The sequence below is a fragment of the Phodopus roborovskii genome, unplaced genomic scaffold (assembly GCF_943737965.1).
Source record: "Phodopus roborovskii unplaced genomic scaffold, PHOROB, whole genome shotgun sequence".
Classification (NCBI taxonomy): domain Eukaryota; kingdom Metazoa; phylum Chordata; class Mammalia; order Rodentia; family Cricetidae; genus Phodopus; species Phodopus roborovskii.
The window spans coordinates 49,742,372-49,758,740 of NW_026126433.1; the positions used below are offsets into that span (position 1 = coordinate 49,742,372).

Below are 16,369 nucleotides of genomic sequence, written 5' to 3' on the forward strand. Positions count from 1 at the left end.
GGACAGACGCCCTCAAGGCTTAGTATGTGCTGCCCACCTTGGGAAGTCCGGCTGCTGTAGGACCTTGAACAGGAGAACTCATCATGAAAACTCTCATAAAGAAATTGTAGCTGCTGGCCATGTGTTCTATTGCTATGGTTGGATCAGCCATCACAGGCTGTAGCTTCACATCTACCACTGGGCTATTGTTCTAGCTGTTTTAAAGGGGGGGGGGGGGAGAGGCTAGAGATAGGGCTCAGTGGTTAAGAGCAGTGGCTGTTCTTCCAGAGGACTCGGGTTCATTTCCCAGCATCCACATGGCAGCTCAAAACTGTCTATAACTCCAGTTCCTGAGGATCTGACACCCTCACACCAATACACATACGATTCATGACTTAATGTTGTACATATAGTAAAATTAAATTTTACTCTGTTTTTCAAATCAGGGTCTCTCTATATAGCCCTGTAGCCATGGCCATCCTGGAACTTGTTTTGTATACCAAACTGCCCTCAAATTCTTGAGATCACCTGCCTTTGCCTCTCAAGTGCTGAGATTAAAGGCATGTACCACCACCACCTCGATTTAAATTTGTTCTTTAATGCCATTCCACACTTGCTGCTTACTAGAATGAAGGTGATTGTTTCAAAATGTTTTAAGGTCTCTCGATTGTAGTGTGCTTGCGTGGTGTGTTCAAGGCCCTGGGTTCCATCTGCAGCACCTTTCAGTCAACAAATGAGAGAGAATGCTTTTTAAATTGTCCGTTAGTGGACAGTGGTGGTTCCTGAGGCAGGTGGATCCCTGAGGCCAGCCTGGTCTACAGAGCAAGTCCCAGGACAGCCAGGGCTACACAGGGGTGTGGGGGGACAGCTGTCCCTTATGAGGAGACCCTGGAACAGAGCAGAAGCTCTTCCTGCTATCTGTCCTTCCTGCCCTCTCACAGGTACTGGATCTTCCGGTCCTGGGGCCGAGTGGGCACTGTCATCGGCAGTAACAAACTTGAGCAGATGCCATCCAAAGAGGACGCTGTTGAGCACTTCATGAAGCTTTATGAAGAGAAGACCGGCAATGCCTGGCACTCAAAAAATTTCACGAAATATCCCAAAAAGTTCTACCCTCTGGAGATTGACTATGGCCAGGTAATCATAGTAGAGTTCTTCAGCATCCTATTACAGAAAAGAGCCCTTTGACTCACAGTGTGGCCCAGCTGTGTCACTGGTGAATAGTGACACATTTAGACAGGAGTTAATGATAACAGTGTGACAAATTCTCCCTAAAATAGAAGAAAACTTCCTGGTTCATTACAGGAGGCTGTTGTTACCCAAGAACATCAGAAGAAAACTCTTGAATACCATCTTTGTAATGCAAAATTTTCAACTAGCAGTCAAGTAGTATATGAGAATGTATGTATACACCAACCCAAGTGCAGTGTAAACCCATAATTTGACATGTCAATATGCCCTGATGAATGAAGGGCAGATAATCGCATGATTATCTATCTCAGCAGTCTTTAAAAGAAAAATACTCCTTTGTGGGGGGGTGGGGGGTCTATGCCATAAAGCATCAAATGAAACTTAGATGAGAACAGGCTGGGGAGTTCAGGCTGGCTCCCCTCCCACTTAGCCTCCTGGGTGCTGGGATTACAGGCAAGTGCAGTTACAATTATTGCTGCACCCACATGAAGTAGAGATTCTGAGACTCGAAGGAAGAGCCATTTCTGAAGGTGCTCTGGGGCCTCTTATAATGCTTACCTTGTGGAACATTTTATTGGAATCCATGTGTCAGCGCAGACACGAAATGATCAGTATCGGTAGAATTGGACTAACTTAGATATCCTGCCTGGGTATAGATTTAGTCCCAGGATTATCTGTATCTTCTCTGAAACTCGCTGTGTGGTACCTGGCAGAGTTAATGTTTGCTTGAGCTGGTCTTGCTCTTTAGTCAGTCAAACTAGCAATTGTCTGGCTTCAGCATGGGAAATGCTGGGATTGAATGCCCTGGGCCCCACAGGTGGAGATTTTGATTCCAAAACTTGGGGTCTAGCGTACCATAGAGGAGAAATTATTTCTTTTGTAGTGTTGTGAGCTCTGCATTAAAAATACAATTTAGAGGTGACTGGAGAGATGGCTTAGTGGATAAGGGCACAGGCTACTCTTCCAGAGAACACAGGTTCAATTCCTAGCACCTACGTGGCAGCTCACAACTAACTCCAGTTGTAGATGCCCTCTTAGACCCTCACACAGACATAGTACATGAAGGCAAAACACCAGTGCACATAAAATAAATTATTTTAAAAATAATTTTAGAGGCTGATGTGGTGGCTCACGTCTTTGATCCCAGTGCAGAGAGAGCAGAGGTAGGTGGGTCACTCTGGTCATCATAGCATGTTCCAGGGCAACCGGGTTACATAGTGAGACCCTAGTGGGTGGTTTTTTTATTTTATTTATTTTGGTGTTTTGTTTTAAATGAATAAATAAAAATAGACATTAGCTCTTACATAATGCTGAGGCTGAAACCCTGAGACTTTGAACTTGGAGGTAGCCAGGCTTGGTCTGTCCCTCCACTGAATTGTCTTCAGTGTTTGTTACAGAAGGTGTTTGAGAAAAGCACAGACAATTAAACTACCAGGGAATAACCATAGTAAAGTCATGGCACAGGTCTGCATCTGCCTAGTGCCATCCTTGATATCATTCCCTACCATGATTGGAATCCTGCCTTATATATCACATGGCACACACCCATCTCTTCTCTCATGGCCCAGGATCACTCCACACCCTTTCTCCACACTTCCCATAGGAGCACAATGTGAGACAGATACGAAGCAGAAACCAAGACGCTGGCCTTAGTAGTTTAGCCCAGCATTGTGCAAATGGTCTCTGCATAGTGTGATTGATGCCAGCAGAACCGTTGAACATTTCCTGTTTGTATTATAACACCTATGTGTTGCTCACATAGCACTTGGCTTCATTTAAAGTGGCACGTTTCAAAGCCTGTCATGTAGCCAGCAGCTGCCATAGTAAATTAACGCCTACCTAAAGGTACTGTTTACTTTTGGAATGTTGTGGGCTTTGTTTTTGGTTGTTTTTTTTTTTTTTTTAGTCAGTTTTTTTGGTTTTGGGTTTGGTTTGGTTTGGTTTTGGGTTTGGTTTTTCGAGACTGGGTTTTTCTGAGTAACAGCCCTAGCTGTCCTAGAACTCACTCTGTAGACCAGGCTGGCCTGGACCTCACAGAGTTCCACCTGCCTCTGCCTCCCAAATGCTGGGATTAAAGGTGTGCGTCACCACCACCTGGCTCCTTGCACTTGGGCTCTGTTTTCGGTGTGTATGTATTTGTTTTTCAGGTTGGTTTGGTTACTTTTTCATGGACTCAAGTCATGAGGGTTGGCATTAGGTACCTTTACTAACCATGAGTCACCTCAATAGCCTGGTTTGAAAATTTTTTTAATTTATTTAAAGCAAGCTCCTGAATCAGTCTCTTGAGTGTTGAGATTACTTTTAGCCAATGCATTGTTTCTTTTTTCTTTTTAATTATTGACAGAGTCTTGCTGGCCTGGAATTTACTACGTAGAGCAGGCTAGCCTTAAACTCATAGACAAAGATCTGCCTGCCTCTACTAGGATTAAAGGCATGTACCACCTCACAGTTAAAACATCATTTCTTCATACTGCTTAGGACTCTATCTTGGGGTGAGCCAGGAATCACAGCTGATCAGAACAAAGCAACACCCTCCCTGTGGTTAGACATTTAGATTCTTTTCAGGCACCTGCTGTGGTGATTCACGTAGGCACACAGATGTTTGAGTACCTCTCATAGTGTCACCCTGAGAAATGGCGTAAATGGGTCATAAATAATGTGTTTAATATGGCTTTTTTTTTTAAAACCGTAGACAGTTTGTCCAAGGAGGTCATTCCTATAGGACAGAAAAGCACCTCTAGAGCTCTGTGTACAGAGTAGGTTCCCTGGGAAATGACTGCAGCTTAAGACAAAGAGGATCCAGGTCTACAACCCACCTCCTTGACCCACTGCAAATACCATCCCATACACCACATCACGTGACATGGGCCAGAACAGCACCTGCCTGCCCGGGGCTTAGGTGATCACAAAGCAGTGATCTTAACCTAGCCAAGTCTCCAGGAGGCAAGAGTAAAATCTCATGTACTAATAGGCAATACTGTCTCAGAGAAGGCTGGGGAGGGACGACATCTGCTAAAGGGCGCTGTGTCTCTGTCAAGCTGGCTGACAAAAAATGAGATGGTGCATAAGGATAGGTCCTGTAGGGAAAAGCTTTTAGATGGGTTCCTGAAGCTGTCCCTGGGTAAGCAGGTACTGGGAAAGGGAAGACTTTGTCTACTGACAAGTTCCTGCCTGTTGATTTGAAGTTATTTTCATAGCAGCCATCCCTTCTAAGGTGGGCATGGGTATGCATGGGCAGCTGCTTCTGCAGGCACCAGCATACTCAGAGAGGGTCAGACTTTGTCAGAACAGCTAGAATAGGAGCCTGAAGCAGTCCAGGCCTTGGAAATGCATGGGAATTATTTTGCCTGTGCAAAAAGCCCTCCCAACCACTGTTATCTGGAGAGTTTTGGTGAACATTTGGCTGTTTTTGTTGGCAAATATCCTATCCTGCATCCTAGTTACCTCCTGTAGGTAACCCCTGATGACACCACCCTTTGTCTTTTTTGGGGTTCCCTGCTGCCCTGTAGGATGAAGAGGCTGTAAAGAAGCTGACAGTAAAGCCTGGCACTAAGTCGAAGCTCCCAAAGGCAGTGCAAGAGCTGGTTGGGATGATCTTCGATGTAGAAAGCATGAAGAAGGCCCTGGTGGAGTACGAGGTGGGTGCCGCAGCTATGTGCTCTTGTGCTGAGCATGATGGGTGTTGAGCCTGGCAAGTTCTCCAGTGTTATTTGTCATCTCTAAAAGGGGGGGTGAGTCAACATGTCCTCATTCCTGCTCCTACTTGCCAAACGTCACTCTGCCATAGAACATAAAAATATACTGTCCTCATTTTGTTTCTGTGTTGGGGTGGATAGGTCTGGTTCTTTGGAGCCCAAACATACCAGCTAGCTGATGCCAATGAAGATCCAAGACTTTGTTCCCCTGGAGAAAAAGGAAACTGGGCTGGAAAGAGTTTGCACAGTAGACTGCACTCACTGCTCTTACCAGAGAACCTGTGTTCATTTCCAGCACCCACATGGCAGCTCACAACCATCTGTAACTCCAGTTCCAAGGGAATCTGCTGCCTTTTTTTACCTCCAGAGACACTAGGTACCCAAGTGGTACAACAGGCATACATGTTGACAAAACAATCATAGATAGAAAATAATTTTTAAAGGTTTTAAACAATAAAAAAGTGTGACCACCACTGTCTTGACCCATGCATGCACCAGTCAATCAGTCAAACTCATCAGCTCTTTTCTTTGGAGTTGGGTGTAGCTGTGGTAGAGTGATAGGGAAGGTTGGACGAGAGATGATGGCAGTTGAAACATTGATGCTCCTGATTGGGCCTGCATGGCAAGAGCCACAGGCTAAGTCAGGCATAGCCTGTTTCATCTTGCCTCTAGTCTTCCCAGCAGTTGAGGCAGGAGGAGACCTCTATACTTGGCCAACCACATGGTCTCTTGCTCCGCAGCCGTGAGCCCAGAAGCTGTAGGCTGCTCTGCAAATCAAACAGCTTTGGTGGGTGTGTCCAGTGCCACAGTCTTAGGGCAAAGAGTGTAGGATCTTATGGCACACAGGTGTCATCTCAAAGCACTCTGGACAAACCAGGCCAGTTCACTCACAGGAAGGGGTAGGTAGCCCTTGAAACAGTTAACCTCGTTTATGAATGGGGACTGTCAGCTTTTTATCGAGGTAAAAAAATGACCATGCTTCTGCCTTCCCAGCTCGAGATCCTGATTAACAGTGGATCCTGAGGTGGTGTGGTTAGTCAGTGTTGTTGAGAACAAATATATAGCCTTCTGGGGTGGCTGATTTGAAAGGAAGGTATTGAATCGGGTGTGTGTTCTTGGGAAATAACATTCACCACTTGGAAATTTGAGGCTCTATTATCTGAACTGGATGACAGATGGATGCCCTTCCTCTAGAAGCCTGCAGCGGGAAGCTCAGTCTATCACCTTGGTCCTATGGGATTGGTAGGAATTGTTGCCTCTTCTTCACAAGTGCTGAGCATTGGACTGCTATTACACAGAAAGCAGGGTGGGGTGAAAGGGTTGTAACTTCTGTGCAGTGGGCCACTGATCTCCTATGAGGAAACAGCCCTTCACCATTCAACAGAATGCCCAGCCTTTATATCCCCTGTCTCCTCAGATTGACCTTCAGAAAATGCCCTTGGGGAAGCTGAGCAGAAGGCAGATCCAGGCTGCCTACTCCATCCTCAGTGAGGTCCAGCAGGTAAGCAAGCATCTCAGGGCTTACAGCCCCACCAGTCTCTCCTACTGAAGAGACAGTAGCCACATCTACAACAGTGTAGAACCATGGTTTATGTGGATTTGGAATTTTTTTTTTCTTCCAGTTCAGTAACTATTACAGTCCCTGTCACTGGCCAAAGATTGTTAACAAAATATACTAATAGTAATGCTTTTGGTTAACAGATATGTAATAAACACCTTAGAACATTGGTGGAGAATTTTATTTTGTATGTTTGTAGCCGTAGGGCTTTCTAGTATGTCCTCAAGAGACAAGAAGGCTCCACTTGTATTTGAGGGTGGCATGCAGCCTCTTTTGAGAAGAAAAGGAAACACCCAGCAAGGTAGACTTTCTGGTGCTGGAGAACTGAGCTCATGGTGACCTGTGGAATCCTGGTGCCCCTGAGCAGTGACCTTGTGTCCCTGCCCCCACTGACACTGCTGGGCCTCCCAGCTCAATCAAGCTCTTTCTGGCTCATGCTCCCCAACATTATGAACAGTTATTCTTTTTGTTTCTTTGTCTGAGATGGGCCTCTCTGTATAACCCTCACTGGCCTGAAACACAAACCCACCTGCCTTTGGGTGCTGGGATTAGATAGAGGCTTGTGCTACCATGCCCAGCTGAACAGTTTTCACATCTAAAAAAAAAAAAAAAAACAAGGATACAGCAATAGCCATGAGCCCACCACATAGGGTTTATATGGAGTATATGATAACATACACTCAGCGCCACCATTTCCCTGCTTGTGCCTCAGTCCTGTGTTCCTTCTGTGTCCTTACAGGCAGTGTCCCAAGGCAGCAGTGACTCCCAGATCCTGGATCTTTCCAATCGCTTCTACACCCTGATCCCCCATGACTTTGGAATGAAGAAGCCCCCACTCCTGAACAATGCAGATAGTGTGCAGGTAATAGGCCTCCAGGTGGGGGCCAGGGCTGATCTTACTCCTGGGACTACCCTCCTTACTGTGTTCTTTCAGAACAGGATCTAATGTCTCTTTCCTTTGCTTTACCAAGTAAGCCTAGGAAATTGTCACTAGCCAAGAAGACCATTTCTCTTTCTCACATATAGCCCCATGAGTCCCTCGCTGAGATCAGTTTGTGGCATCTATTTTCCTGCCTATCATTCATATGTAAGAGTTCTAACATCTGCCCCACACCTCCCCAGGTGTCAGACCCTCATTAGCATGTGAGGGAATACCTGGGACTGTTAACTGTTGAGTGAGAGATGATCTCTGACTCTGGCCAACAAAGAGTTTCCCAAACCCCCACCCCCGACTGTGTGGGATGTCATCTACATGGCTTGATAGTTGCCTTATTCTCTATGGACTTAGCTCCCAGGTCTTTATTTTGTCCCCAGGCTAAGGTGGAGATGCTGGACAACCTCCTGGACATCGAGGTGGCCTATAGTCTTCTCAGGGGTGGGTCTGATGACAGCAGTAAGGATCCCATTGATGTCAACTACGAGAAGCTCAAAACTGACATCAAGGTGAGAAGAGGCCTGCACCTTCCCAAGAGCCATAGTCCCCAGCCTCCATGTACAATGGGGCCATCTTGACAGCTCCTTAAAAGTGCAGCCAGGCCTTGAGGCTGCCCTCTCAGAGCCAGATGGTGAGATGGTCCTCTGAAGACTCCCCTGCAGGAGTCTTCAGAGCTAGCTAGTGCCTCAGATTGGTGTGGAGGCTGGATTTTGAGAGTCCTACCAAAAGTTTCTGTTCTTCTATTTCGGGTATAAGCAGTTAATTGAACTTGGATGTGTTGAAGGCTCAAGCATGTGGGAATTGCCCTGGCTGGGCTGTGTGCCTCTGCTCCCAGCCTGACAAGCTGATGTGGCTGTACTTCGTTCTGCTTCTGCTTGCTTCTTCCAGGCAGCATGGACCCATTATAGTCCCAAGTACTCCTGAGGGTTGGAGTCTGAACCAAGTGTTTCCAGATTCTTTGCCTCTTGGTCAAAGAATAGAAAGCCTCACAGATTTGCAAACTTAGTATAGTTTGGGTGATCCTCTGTTTTGATTGACAGGCTTGATTGTATATTTCTTTTGCCCCTGTACATATCTGTCCCAAAATGCATCTGATTTTAATCATGTGGTACCCAATTTCACATAGGCATAAAATGGTAGAGAGAGGATTTGTCCTAGTCAGGGTTACTTAATATTGCTGTTATGAAACACCATGACCAAAGCAACTTGAGAATGAAAAGGGTTTATTTTGCTTACACTTCCACATCAGAGTTCATCATCAAAGGAAAGCAGGGTAAGAACCTGGATGTAAGAGCTGATGTAGAGGTCATGGAGGAGTGCTGCTTACTGACTTTCTCTTCATAGCTTGCTCAACCTGCTTTCTTATAGAGCCCAGGACCAGCAGCTCAGGGGTGGCCCTACCCAAAATGGACTGGGCCCTCCCATATCAATCACTAATTAAGAAAATGCTACAAGCTTGCTTATAGTCCATTCTAATGAAGGCATTTTCTCAAATGAGTCTCCATCCAGTGACTCTAGCTTTGTGACTAGCCAGCACAAGATTTTCCTCATAAGTTCACTTAAAGAACATAAATTGCCTTTTATGTTTGCACCTAAGGCCAACTAAAGCTTGATCAGCTTTCCTCACACGCAGACAGAACTACAATATAATTAGAATCTATCTAAATTGTATGGTTGTTAAGAGGAGGAACTTACTCCGTTGTTTGGAGTTTGGTGTGCCTGCAGCCCTGTGCAGATGGAGGAGTGCTGAGTTGTTAGGTGTATTGAACACAGATGAGTGTTCACAGAACGAACAAATAAGAATCTCATACTAACACGTGCAGTATCACAAGAAGGGTGCCTACAAAGCCCAAACCAAGTAGAGTCCCCAGTAGCTCAACTCTTCCCTATGCTTGCCTGCCTCACAAGCAGGCTATGGTGCCAAATGTACATTCTAAATTGGAAAGCTATAGGTTCTTGGTGAAGAAGCTATTTCCATCTACAGTTATAAAGCTTGTGATTAAGCTTTATTAAGATTATTAAGATTAAAACAACTAGAATTCCTAGGCTTTCCAAATGTAGAATAAGAAAACATAGAGAACCTCCATAGCCTCCTGCAGAAGCTCAGTTTATTTAGTGTGGATTCCATTGACATCACATTGGGCATGTGCTAAGCCAGCACGAGGAAGAGACACTGTCCTCAGAACCCCTGTAGTATAGTTCAGGGTTAGAGTGCTTGCTGAGCATGTGCAAGGCCCTTTGGTTCCATCCTTAGGACTGGAGTGGTGACAAGGAAATTACTTAGTGCATACACAAGAACTCGTGAATTCCTTCTAGCAGTCCATGTGGATGTGTGGATGGAGAAGTGATGTTGGGCACATGGGACCTGGCCTAGGCCTGCGGTGTCACTCATTAGACAGTATGAACCGCTCCTGGCATCCTCTAGGCTTGTATATTGGTATTCTTCTTTGGGTTCTCTGGGGTCTCCCTACCCTGATGCAGATTCCTATTTTCCAGGTGGTTGACAGAGACTCTGAGGAGGCTGAGGTCATCAGGAAGTATGTTAAGAACACTCATGCGTCCACACACAATGCCTATGACCTGGAAGTGATAGATGTAAGAACCCTTCTCTACTCCCTTTTTGTCCTGTCAGGTGTCCCTGACCCCTGGGCCTGGCTCAGAAAGAGTGAGCTGTTTGGCTTTTTTTGTAGTCTTGGCTGTCCTGAAGCTTGCTATTAGGCCAGGCTGACCTTGAACTCACAGAGATCCACCTGCCTCTACCTCCTTGGGTGCTAGGATTAAAGGCATGCACCACCACACCCAGCCTTACTTAGTTTTAAGTATAGAAATGATTTGTTTGTTAAGGTGGAGAATTAGTGGCATTTTACAGTTGGCTGTGCCCTTTAACTGTGTATTTAAAGTGCCCCAGAGTTGATTTTAGGGTAAAAAAATGTGATTACTAGAATCTCATGATAAAGTTCCTCAGGCCAGATATAGTGCACATCTCTAATCCCATCACTTGGGAAGCTGAGGCAGAAAACTGAAAGGGCCAAGCCCAGCCTGGGCTACATAGTGAGACTAGTCTCAAAGAAAAAGTTCCCTTAGGTGCATATCTGTTGCATATTAGCACCAGTGTTTTTTGACAGCTCGTTCCTGTCCAGTGGAGCCTTGGGACATATGCATTGGATCATCCATCCTAGCCTGTGGATAATGCAGCAAAGCTAAAGTTTCTAGTTCTTGGCACAGGTGGCAGTGTCAGTCCATTCATCTCTTCAGTCAATCTGAGTGACAGTATTTCTGCCTCCCTTTTGCTGCCTACCCAGATCTTTAAGATAGAGCGCGAGGGAGAGAGCCAACGCTACAAGCCCTTCAAGCAGCTGCACAATCGGAGGCTACTATGGCACGGGTCCAGGACCACCAATTTTGCTGGCATCTTGTCACAGGGTCTGCGGATAGCCCCGCCTGAAGCACCTGTGGTAGGTAGCTGACTGTGGGTATGAGGAGGTGTAGAAGTGGGTGTTCCTGCAGCAATCTCCTTAAAGAACCCCAGGTGCTTCAGGGAGAAGCTCTGAGCCCACAGCCTGCTCTGTCAATAGCACAGCTGCATGTATTTTAGACAGCTCTGGAACAGAAGCATCTAGACTAGGATGCTCTGAAGGCTGGTTGGAAATGTTGACATGCAAAGAACATGCTTTGGAGCCCAGTCATGTAGCTCCATGAGCTCCTGAATTTCCATCAATAAAATAAACAAGACAAGGAATAGATCCATCACCTTCTGGGTTATGGAAGGGACCAACTGCACAGGGCCTCTGAGGTGACCATCCCAGCCCTTCATTTACTGTTCCAAAGCCTTGCACTTAACAGAGGGATTAGGAGTAGCCAGTGCTGGATGTATACATCTATCTGGTCTAGTCTATATAGTGATTACAACTCATTAAATCTTCACATTACCCTCTTGAGACTTCACATTACCCTCTGTGAGCACTGGCCTCTTGACTGAGCGGTGCCTCTCAGAGGTGATGGCTGCAGGGCTTACCCAATGGCTCGTGTGGGTACTCTCTGGACTGCATCACTGACTTAATCTTAGAAGGTTTTCAGCTGTTCCTCTTCCAACTCTCCAGACAGGCTACATGTTTGGAAAAGGGATCTATTTTGCTGACATGGTATCCAAAAGTGCAAACTACTGCCACACATCTCAGGGAGACCCAATTGGCTTAATACTGTTGGGAGAAGTTGCCCTTGGAAACATGTGAGTATCCTGGCTCTGAGGCCAAGGTGGATAGAGTGGGCCAGAAAGAGAGTCTCCTTAGGCAATGATATGGAAACCCCTACCAGTTAGTGGACTCTGAAGTCAGGATTCTTGACTTGTAAGTACAGTAGACAGTGGTTGAAGGGATCAAGGGAGATTGAGAGATGCTATGAAAACTCTGGGGGGGAGGGATGCAGGAATACCAGGAACTGGCAATATGAGTCCTTTTGCAGAATAGGGGGGCCATTCTTCAAGAAGAAGATCAATTCTTCTAAATTCATTTGGGCAACTTCCTGATCCTGTGAGCTGTGACCAAAAAAGAACAAGATGGTGAACTAAGCCATAGAGTAGACTAGACAGGAGCATTCAAGCAGCTGGCCACAGCTCCAAACAGGCCCTTTCTTTGGAGATAACCTCATAGCGGTGAGAGTTGTTGCAGGCTCCATACCTGAGAACACTCTAGGTTCTGAAGAGTCCAGGAGCTAGGAAAGGAGGGTCTGTTGTAAAGGTGGACAGAGTTCTGTGGGCCGTTAGTTTCCCTGACAACAGTAAAGATGCTGATGAATACTGGCTTGGGAGCCCAGTGACCGGGGGCTGGTTTGAGACTGTCTTCTTTTGAATAGGTATGAACTCAAGCATGCTTCACATATCAGCAAGTTACCCAAGGGCAAACACAGTGTCAAAGGTACTGTCCTTCAGCCTGACGTGGCAGATGGGGGCGGGGTAGGGGTGGTGGGGGATACTTTCCTCCACAGGCTGGACTGTTGGAGCTGCCTGCCAGAAGTTCATTTAAAAACAAAACTTTGATTCCCTTGTGGCTGCAGCTAGTGGCATAATGCCATATGAGTTCTGTGAGGGTGCTCACTGGTAGCCTGACATTGTGAGTAGTTGTATCGGCCAGGAGGGACCTCTGGGGAATCTGGAGCTGTTGAGCCTGCAGCACATGATCATCACGGCCTTGACTTTCATCAGTTAGTGCTCCCATCTGGACCTCGGGGACTTTCCAGGTTTAGATTGGCACCTTGAACCTTGATAGCTTCCTTGTTTGCATCTGAAGGATGTTTGAAGTAAACACACATCTGCAGAGTAGACATCGTGTCACGTACCCCGGACATTTTCCCATCCCTCTTGCACATCTGTCATACTTGACCTTTCTACCTTACAGGCTTGGGCAAAACCACCCCTGACCCTTCGGCCAGCATCACCCTGGAGGGTGTAGAGGTTCCACTGGGGACAGGGATCCCATCAGGTGTTAATGACACCTGCCTACTGTATAACGAGTATCCTTTCATGGCTGTGCCGTGTGTTCTGGAACTGTACCAGCAGGTGTGTATGTATGCTCTCACTGCCCAGGACAGCTTATCTGGGGATAGTGACAACTTTTCCCCATGGATGGTCTCCTGGGTAAACCTGGCTCACTGGGCACCGCCCTTCCCCCTCCCTTCAGCCGATTCAGTGTGAGGAAGGTCAGGGGACTCAACGGTTGGCTCCTTAACCACTGCTCCAGGTACATTGTCTATGACATTGCTCAGGTGAATCTGAAATACCTGCTGAAACTGAGGTTCAATTTTAAGACATCCCTGTGGTAAAGTGAGGGGTGTGCTGTGCCCAGCACCCAGAACCTATGGTAAACTCGCCCTGGTGCCCTCACACCACAGACACCGCAAAACCTCAGCCACACCGCTGCCTAATGGTGGCGCCCTCACCCAGTCTCCTTAGGGTTCTATGTAGAAAGGTTAAAGGGCTCTGGGTTCCAGTCCCTTGTCCATGTTGCACTCGGTGGGAGGGTTGTTTGGGGTTTTATCCTACCTACCAGGCACAGCCCTGATAGACACAGCTGACAGTAGAGGAAAAGTTGGGGAGAGGTTTTAGTTTCATTTGCCTAGACTAGTCCTGAGGGGGAAAAAAGCCACGTCACAGCCACAATGTCTGCCTTACTGGTTCCCACAGGGAAGGGAAATGTGCTTCCTCCCTTTTTTCAAAGGTTCGTCTTTGGTTTGATTTTGGCAAAATGTTAAGCGTTTATTTTAAGCTAAAAATAAAAACTAATTTCATACTATATAGATTTTCTTTTATCTTGTGTGAATTATCCCCTTCTTAGCCTTCTAGGCTTTTGTTTACTTGGTTTTCAGTAATAGACATGGGGTAACCAAAAAACAAGGAGCTTCCTGAAGCACTTAACCTGGGGAAACTGAATGTGTGATGTGGTCAATTCAGAGTTGCATTTGAGATTCTTGATTCATCCATGAGCAATTTTTGTCTTCCAAATAAACCTCCTATAATCAGCGTAGCCACCCAAAGGGCTAATAGTTCTCAATTAAAATGCAAATGGCTATCTGTTCCTATGTTGTATGGCTCATCTCTGACGGGGATGTGGTTATCTTCACAGTGATCTGTAGAGTTTCTGTAGGTATGAACCCCCCAGAGAGTCATATCCATAGGGAAGGCTCCCTTCAGATTACTAATAACTTGTCAAGGCAGTAAGACTCACTATACCATCCCAAAGCCACAGGGTATCATCCTGTAACTATCTGGAATTTGAAAATAATAGTTGAGGGCTGGAGAGATGGCTCAGAGGTTAAGAGCACTGACTGCTCTTCCAGAGGTCCTGACTGAGTTCAATTCCCGGCAGCCACATAGTGGTTCAGGCCATCTATAATGAGATATGGTGCCTTCTTCTGGTCTACAGGGACACATGCAGGCAGGACACTGTATATATAATAAATAAATCTTAAAAAAAAAAAAAAAAAGGATAGGTGAATGTTAGATTCAACTCTGAAAGTCAGCCCCTTTTGACCTTTTACAGGGGGTGAGGGGATGCCTAGGAGTGACAAGACAAAGGCAGGAGGCACAAGCCCAGGGTTATAGCCACCAGTGCCCAAGAGGACTCCTAACATCCTCTAACCTAAGAACGTCCAAGCTTTGGGTTGGTTTTTTGATGGTGGTTTGATTTTTAGTGAGAAAAACAAAAGGCAGAACACATTCAAAGCAGGTGGGGGAAGGGTCACTTAAATTTTTCTAACCTGAATAATAACTGCCATGTGTGATCTACAGTTGTGTCTTGTAGAATCCAGGTTTGTGGCTGCAGTTAAACTGAAGGATGTGAGGAAGTGTTAGGTTTCTGATAAGGAATGTGGGTATTGGTTGCCTGCCAGTCAAGTTCTTGTCTTTGCAGTGTCTAACTTGATAAATGTCTCCAGCTCACCCAACCATTCCGTAAAGCTCATCAGCTACCAGTCACCTTGAATAGCAGAGAAAATCAGCTACCCTCCCAGTGCCTGGTTAAGCATGGTGTTTTTAATTTGAGTGTCAGTGGGTTCCCTTCCATGTTTAAGAAATTCAAGTCTGAGCAGGCAGTGGCGACACATGATTTTAACCCAGTACCCAGAGCTAGGGCCAGGCTGATCTGCATTCTAGAACTACAGATAAACCCTGTTGTGGGGGTCATATCCCGAGAATAACAAGAGTCTTGGGGTTTCTATTGCTGTGAAAGGATACCATGACCATGGCTACTCTTTATTTTATTTTTTGTTTTTTCAAAACAGGCTTTCTCTGACTGTCTTGGAACTTACTCTTAGACCAGGCTGGCCTCAAACTCAAGAGAGATCTGCCTGCCTCTGCCTCTAGAGTGCTGGGATTAAAGAAAACAATAATTGGTGGTGGCTTACAGGTTCACAGGTTTATCCCATTACTGTCATAGCGCATTGTGGCGTGCAGGCAGGCATGGTGTTAGATAGTTCTGTGTCTGAATCAGCAGACGGTGAGCCAGCCATTAGGCTTGGCTGGAGCTTCTGAGGCCTCAAAGCTGCTGCCACCTGTACTTCCCATAACAAAACCATACCTCCAATGAGTCCTTGGGGTCATTTCAGATTACCACAGCAACCAAAGATAAGATCAGCCAATCTACTAATTTAAAACATGGTCTTAGGCATAGCTCAGTTAAGGGCACATGCTTGTGTGTCCAAAAAACCAACAACTGGGGTCTAAGTGCTGGTACAAAAGAGGTACATTCTGTCCACCTGGTGAGCTGCCCCTGCCTGTGTCTGAACGAGTAGCCCTGGGACAGTGTCCATTCAGCACCACCCTTAGCTGTTTCAGACCATGCTGTTGCAGTGCAGCGCATGCCTGTGTTCCCAGAGAGGCACTGCATTCCTCCAGTGTGTTGGCCAGCAAGATCCCGTTGTTTAACTATGCTTGAGTGCTGTCCTCTTGGGGAGTAAGGCTTTATGACCAACTACAGAGGTAAAGCTGGAACAGCCACTGGGTGTGTTGACTGCTGTCAAAGAGCAAACTAACTGAGGCGGCTTCCTGGTGACCAGTGACTATTAATCAAGTATATTTAAATGGAGTCTTAACTCTGTGGGATACTGCTCCTCACTGGTGGCAGAAGTGGGAGTCCACAGGAGGCCTTCAACTCTGCAAGTCATTAGAGCCAGAGTCCCCAACATAACTGTGACAGTCTTGTAAGTGAGCCAAATCTGCTCCTATCAGACCTATCTTATGAATATGAACTGCTGGTCCTTGTGAAGCACTCAGCTCCTCATCTATGACAAGTGCTAAACAAGTTAAACCATCACTGCAGATGTCCAGAGAATGGTGTACCAGTGTCTGGATGCAAACAGGAAGCTCCAGGTAAGAAAGAAACCAGAAAATGAGAACCAGGGTCTATCTCTGCATTTCCAGTCTCCATGAACCCCACCATGACCTTGGCTTTCTTTCCAGAATTGCTGGCAGTCCTGTCTTCCCCCTTGACCACTAAGCAGCAGGCCTCTGGCTGTTAACGT

General features: G+C 46.2%; 1 protein-coding gene across 1 annotated transcript in view; it reads left to right on the forward strand.

Moving 5' to 3' along the window:
- The window catches only part of Parp1 (poly(ADP-ribose) polymerase 1), a 33,680-nt gene extending 20,036 nt beyond the window's left edge, over positions 1–13,644 (forward strand). The window contains exons 13-23 of the mRNA XM_051186427.1: positions 921–1,116; positions 4,680–4,808; positions 6,283–6,366; positions 7,163–7,285; positions 7,738–7,866; positions 9,854–9,952; positions 10,660–10,812; positions 11,458–11,585; positions 12,209–12,270; positions 12,751–12,865; positions 13,093–13,644. Coding sequence (XP_051042384.1) covers positions 921–1,116; positions 4,680–4,808; positions 6,283–6,366; positions 7,163–7,285; positions 7,738–7,866; positions 9,854–9,952; positions 10,660–10,812; positions 11,458–11,585; positions 12,209–12,270; positions 12,751–12,865; positions 13,093–13,174 — 1,300 coding nt within the window. The 3' untranslated portion in view covers positions 13,175–13,644. The remainder of the gene's footprint in view (positions 1–920; positions 1,117–4,679; positions 4,809–6,282; positions 6,367–7,162; positions 7,286–7,737; positions 7,867–9,853; positions 9,953–10,659; positions 10,813–11,457; positions 11,586–12,208; positions 12,271–12,750; positions 12,866–13,092) is intronic.
- The last annotated feature ends 2,725 nt before the right edge of the window (positions 13,645–16,369 follow it).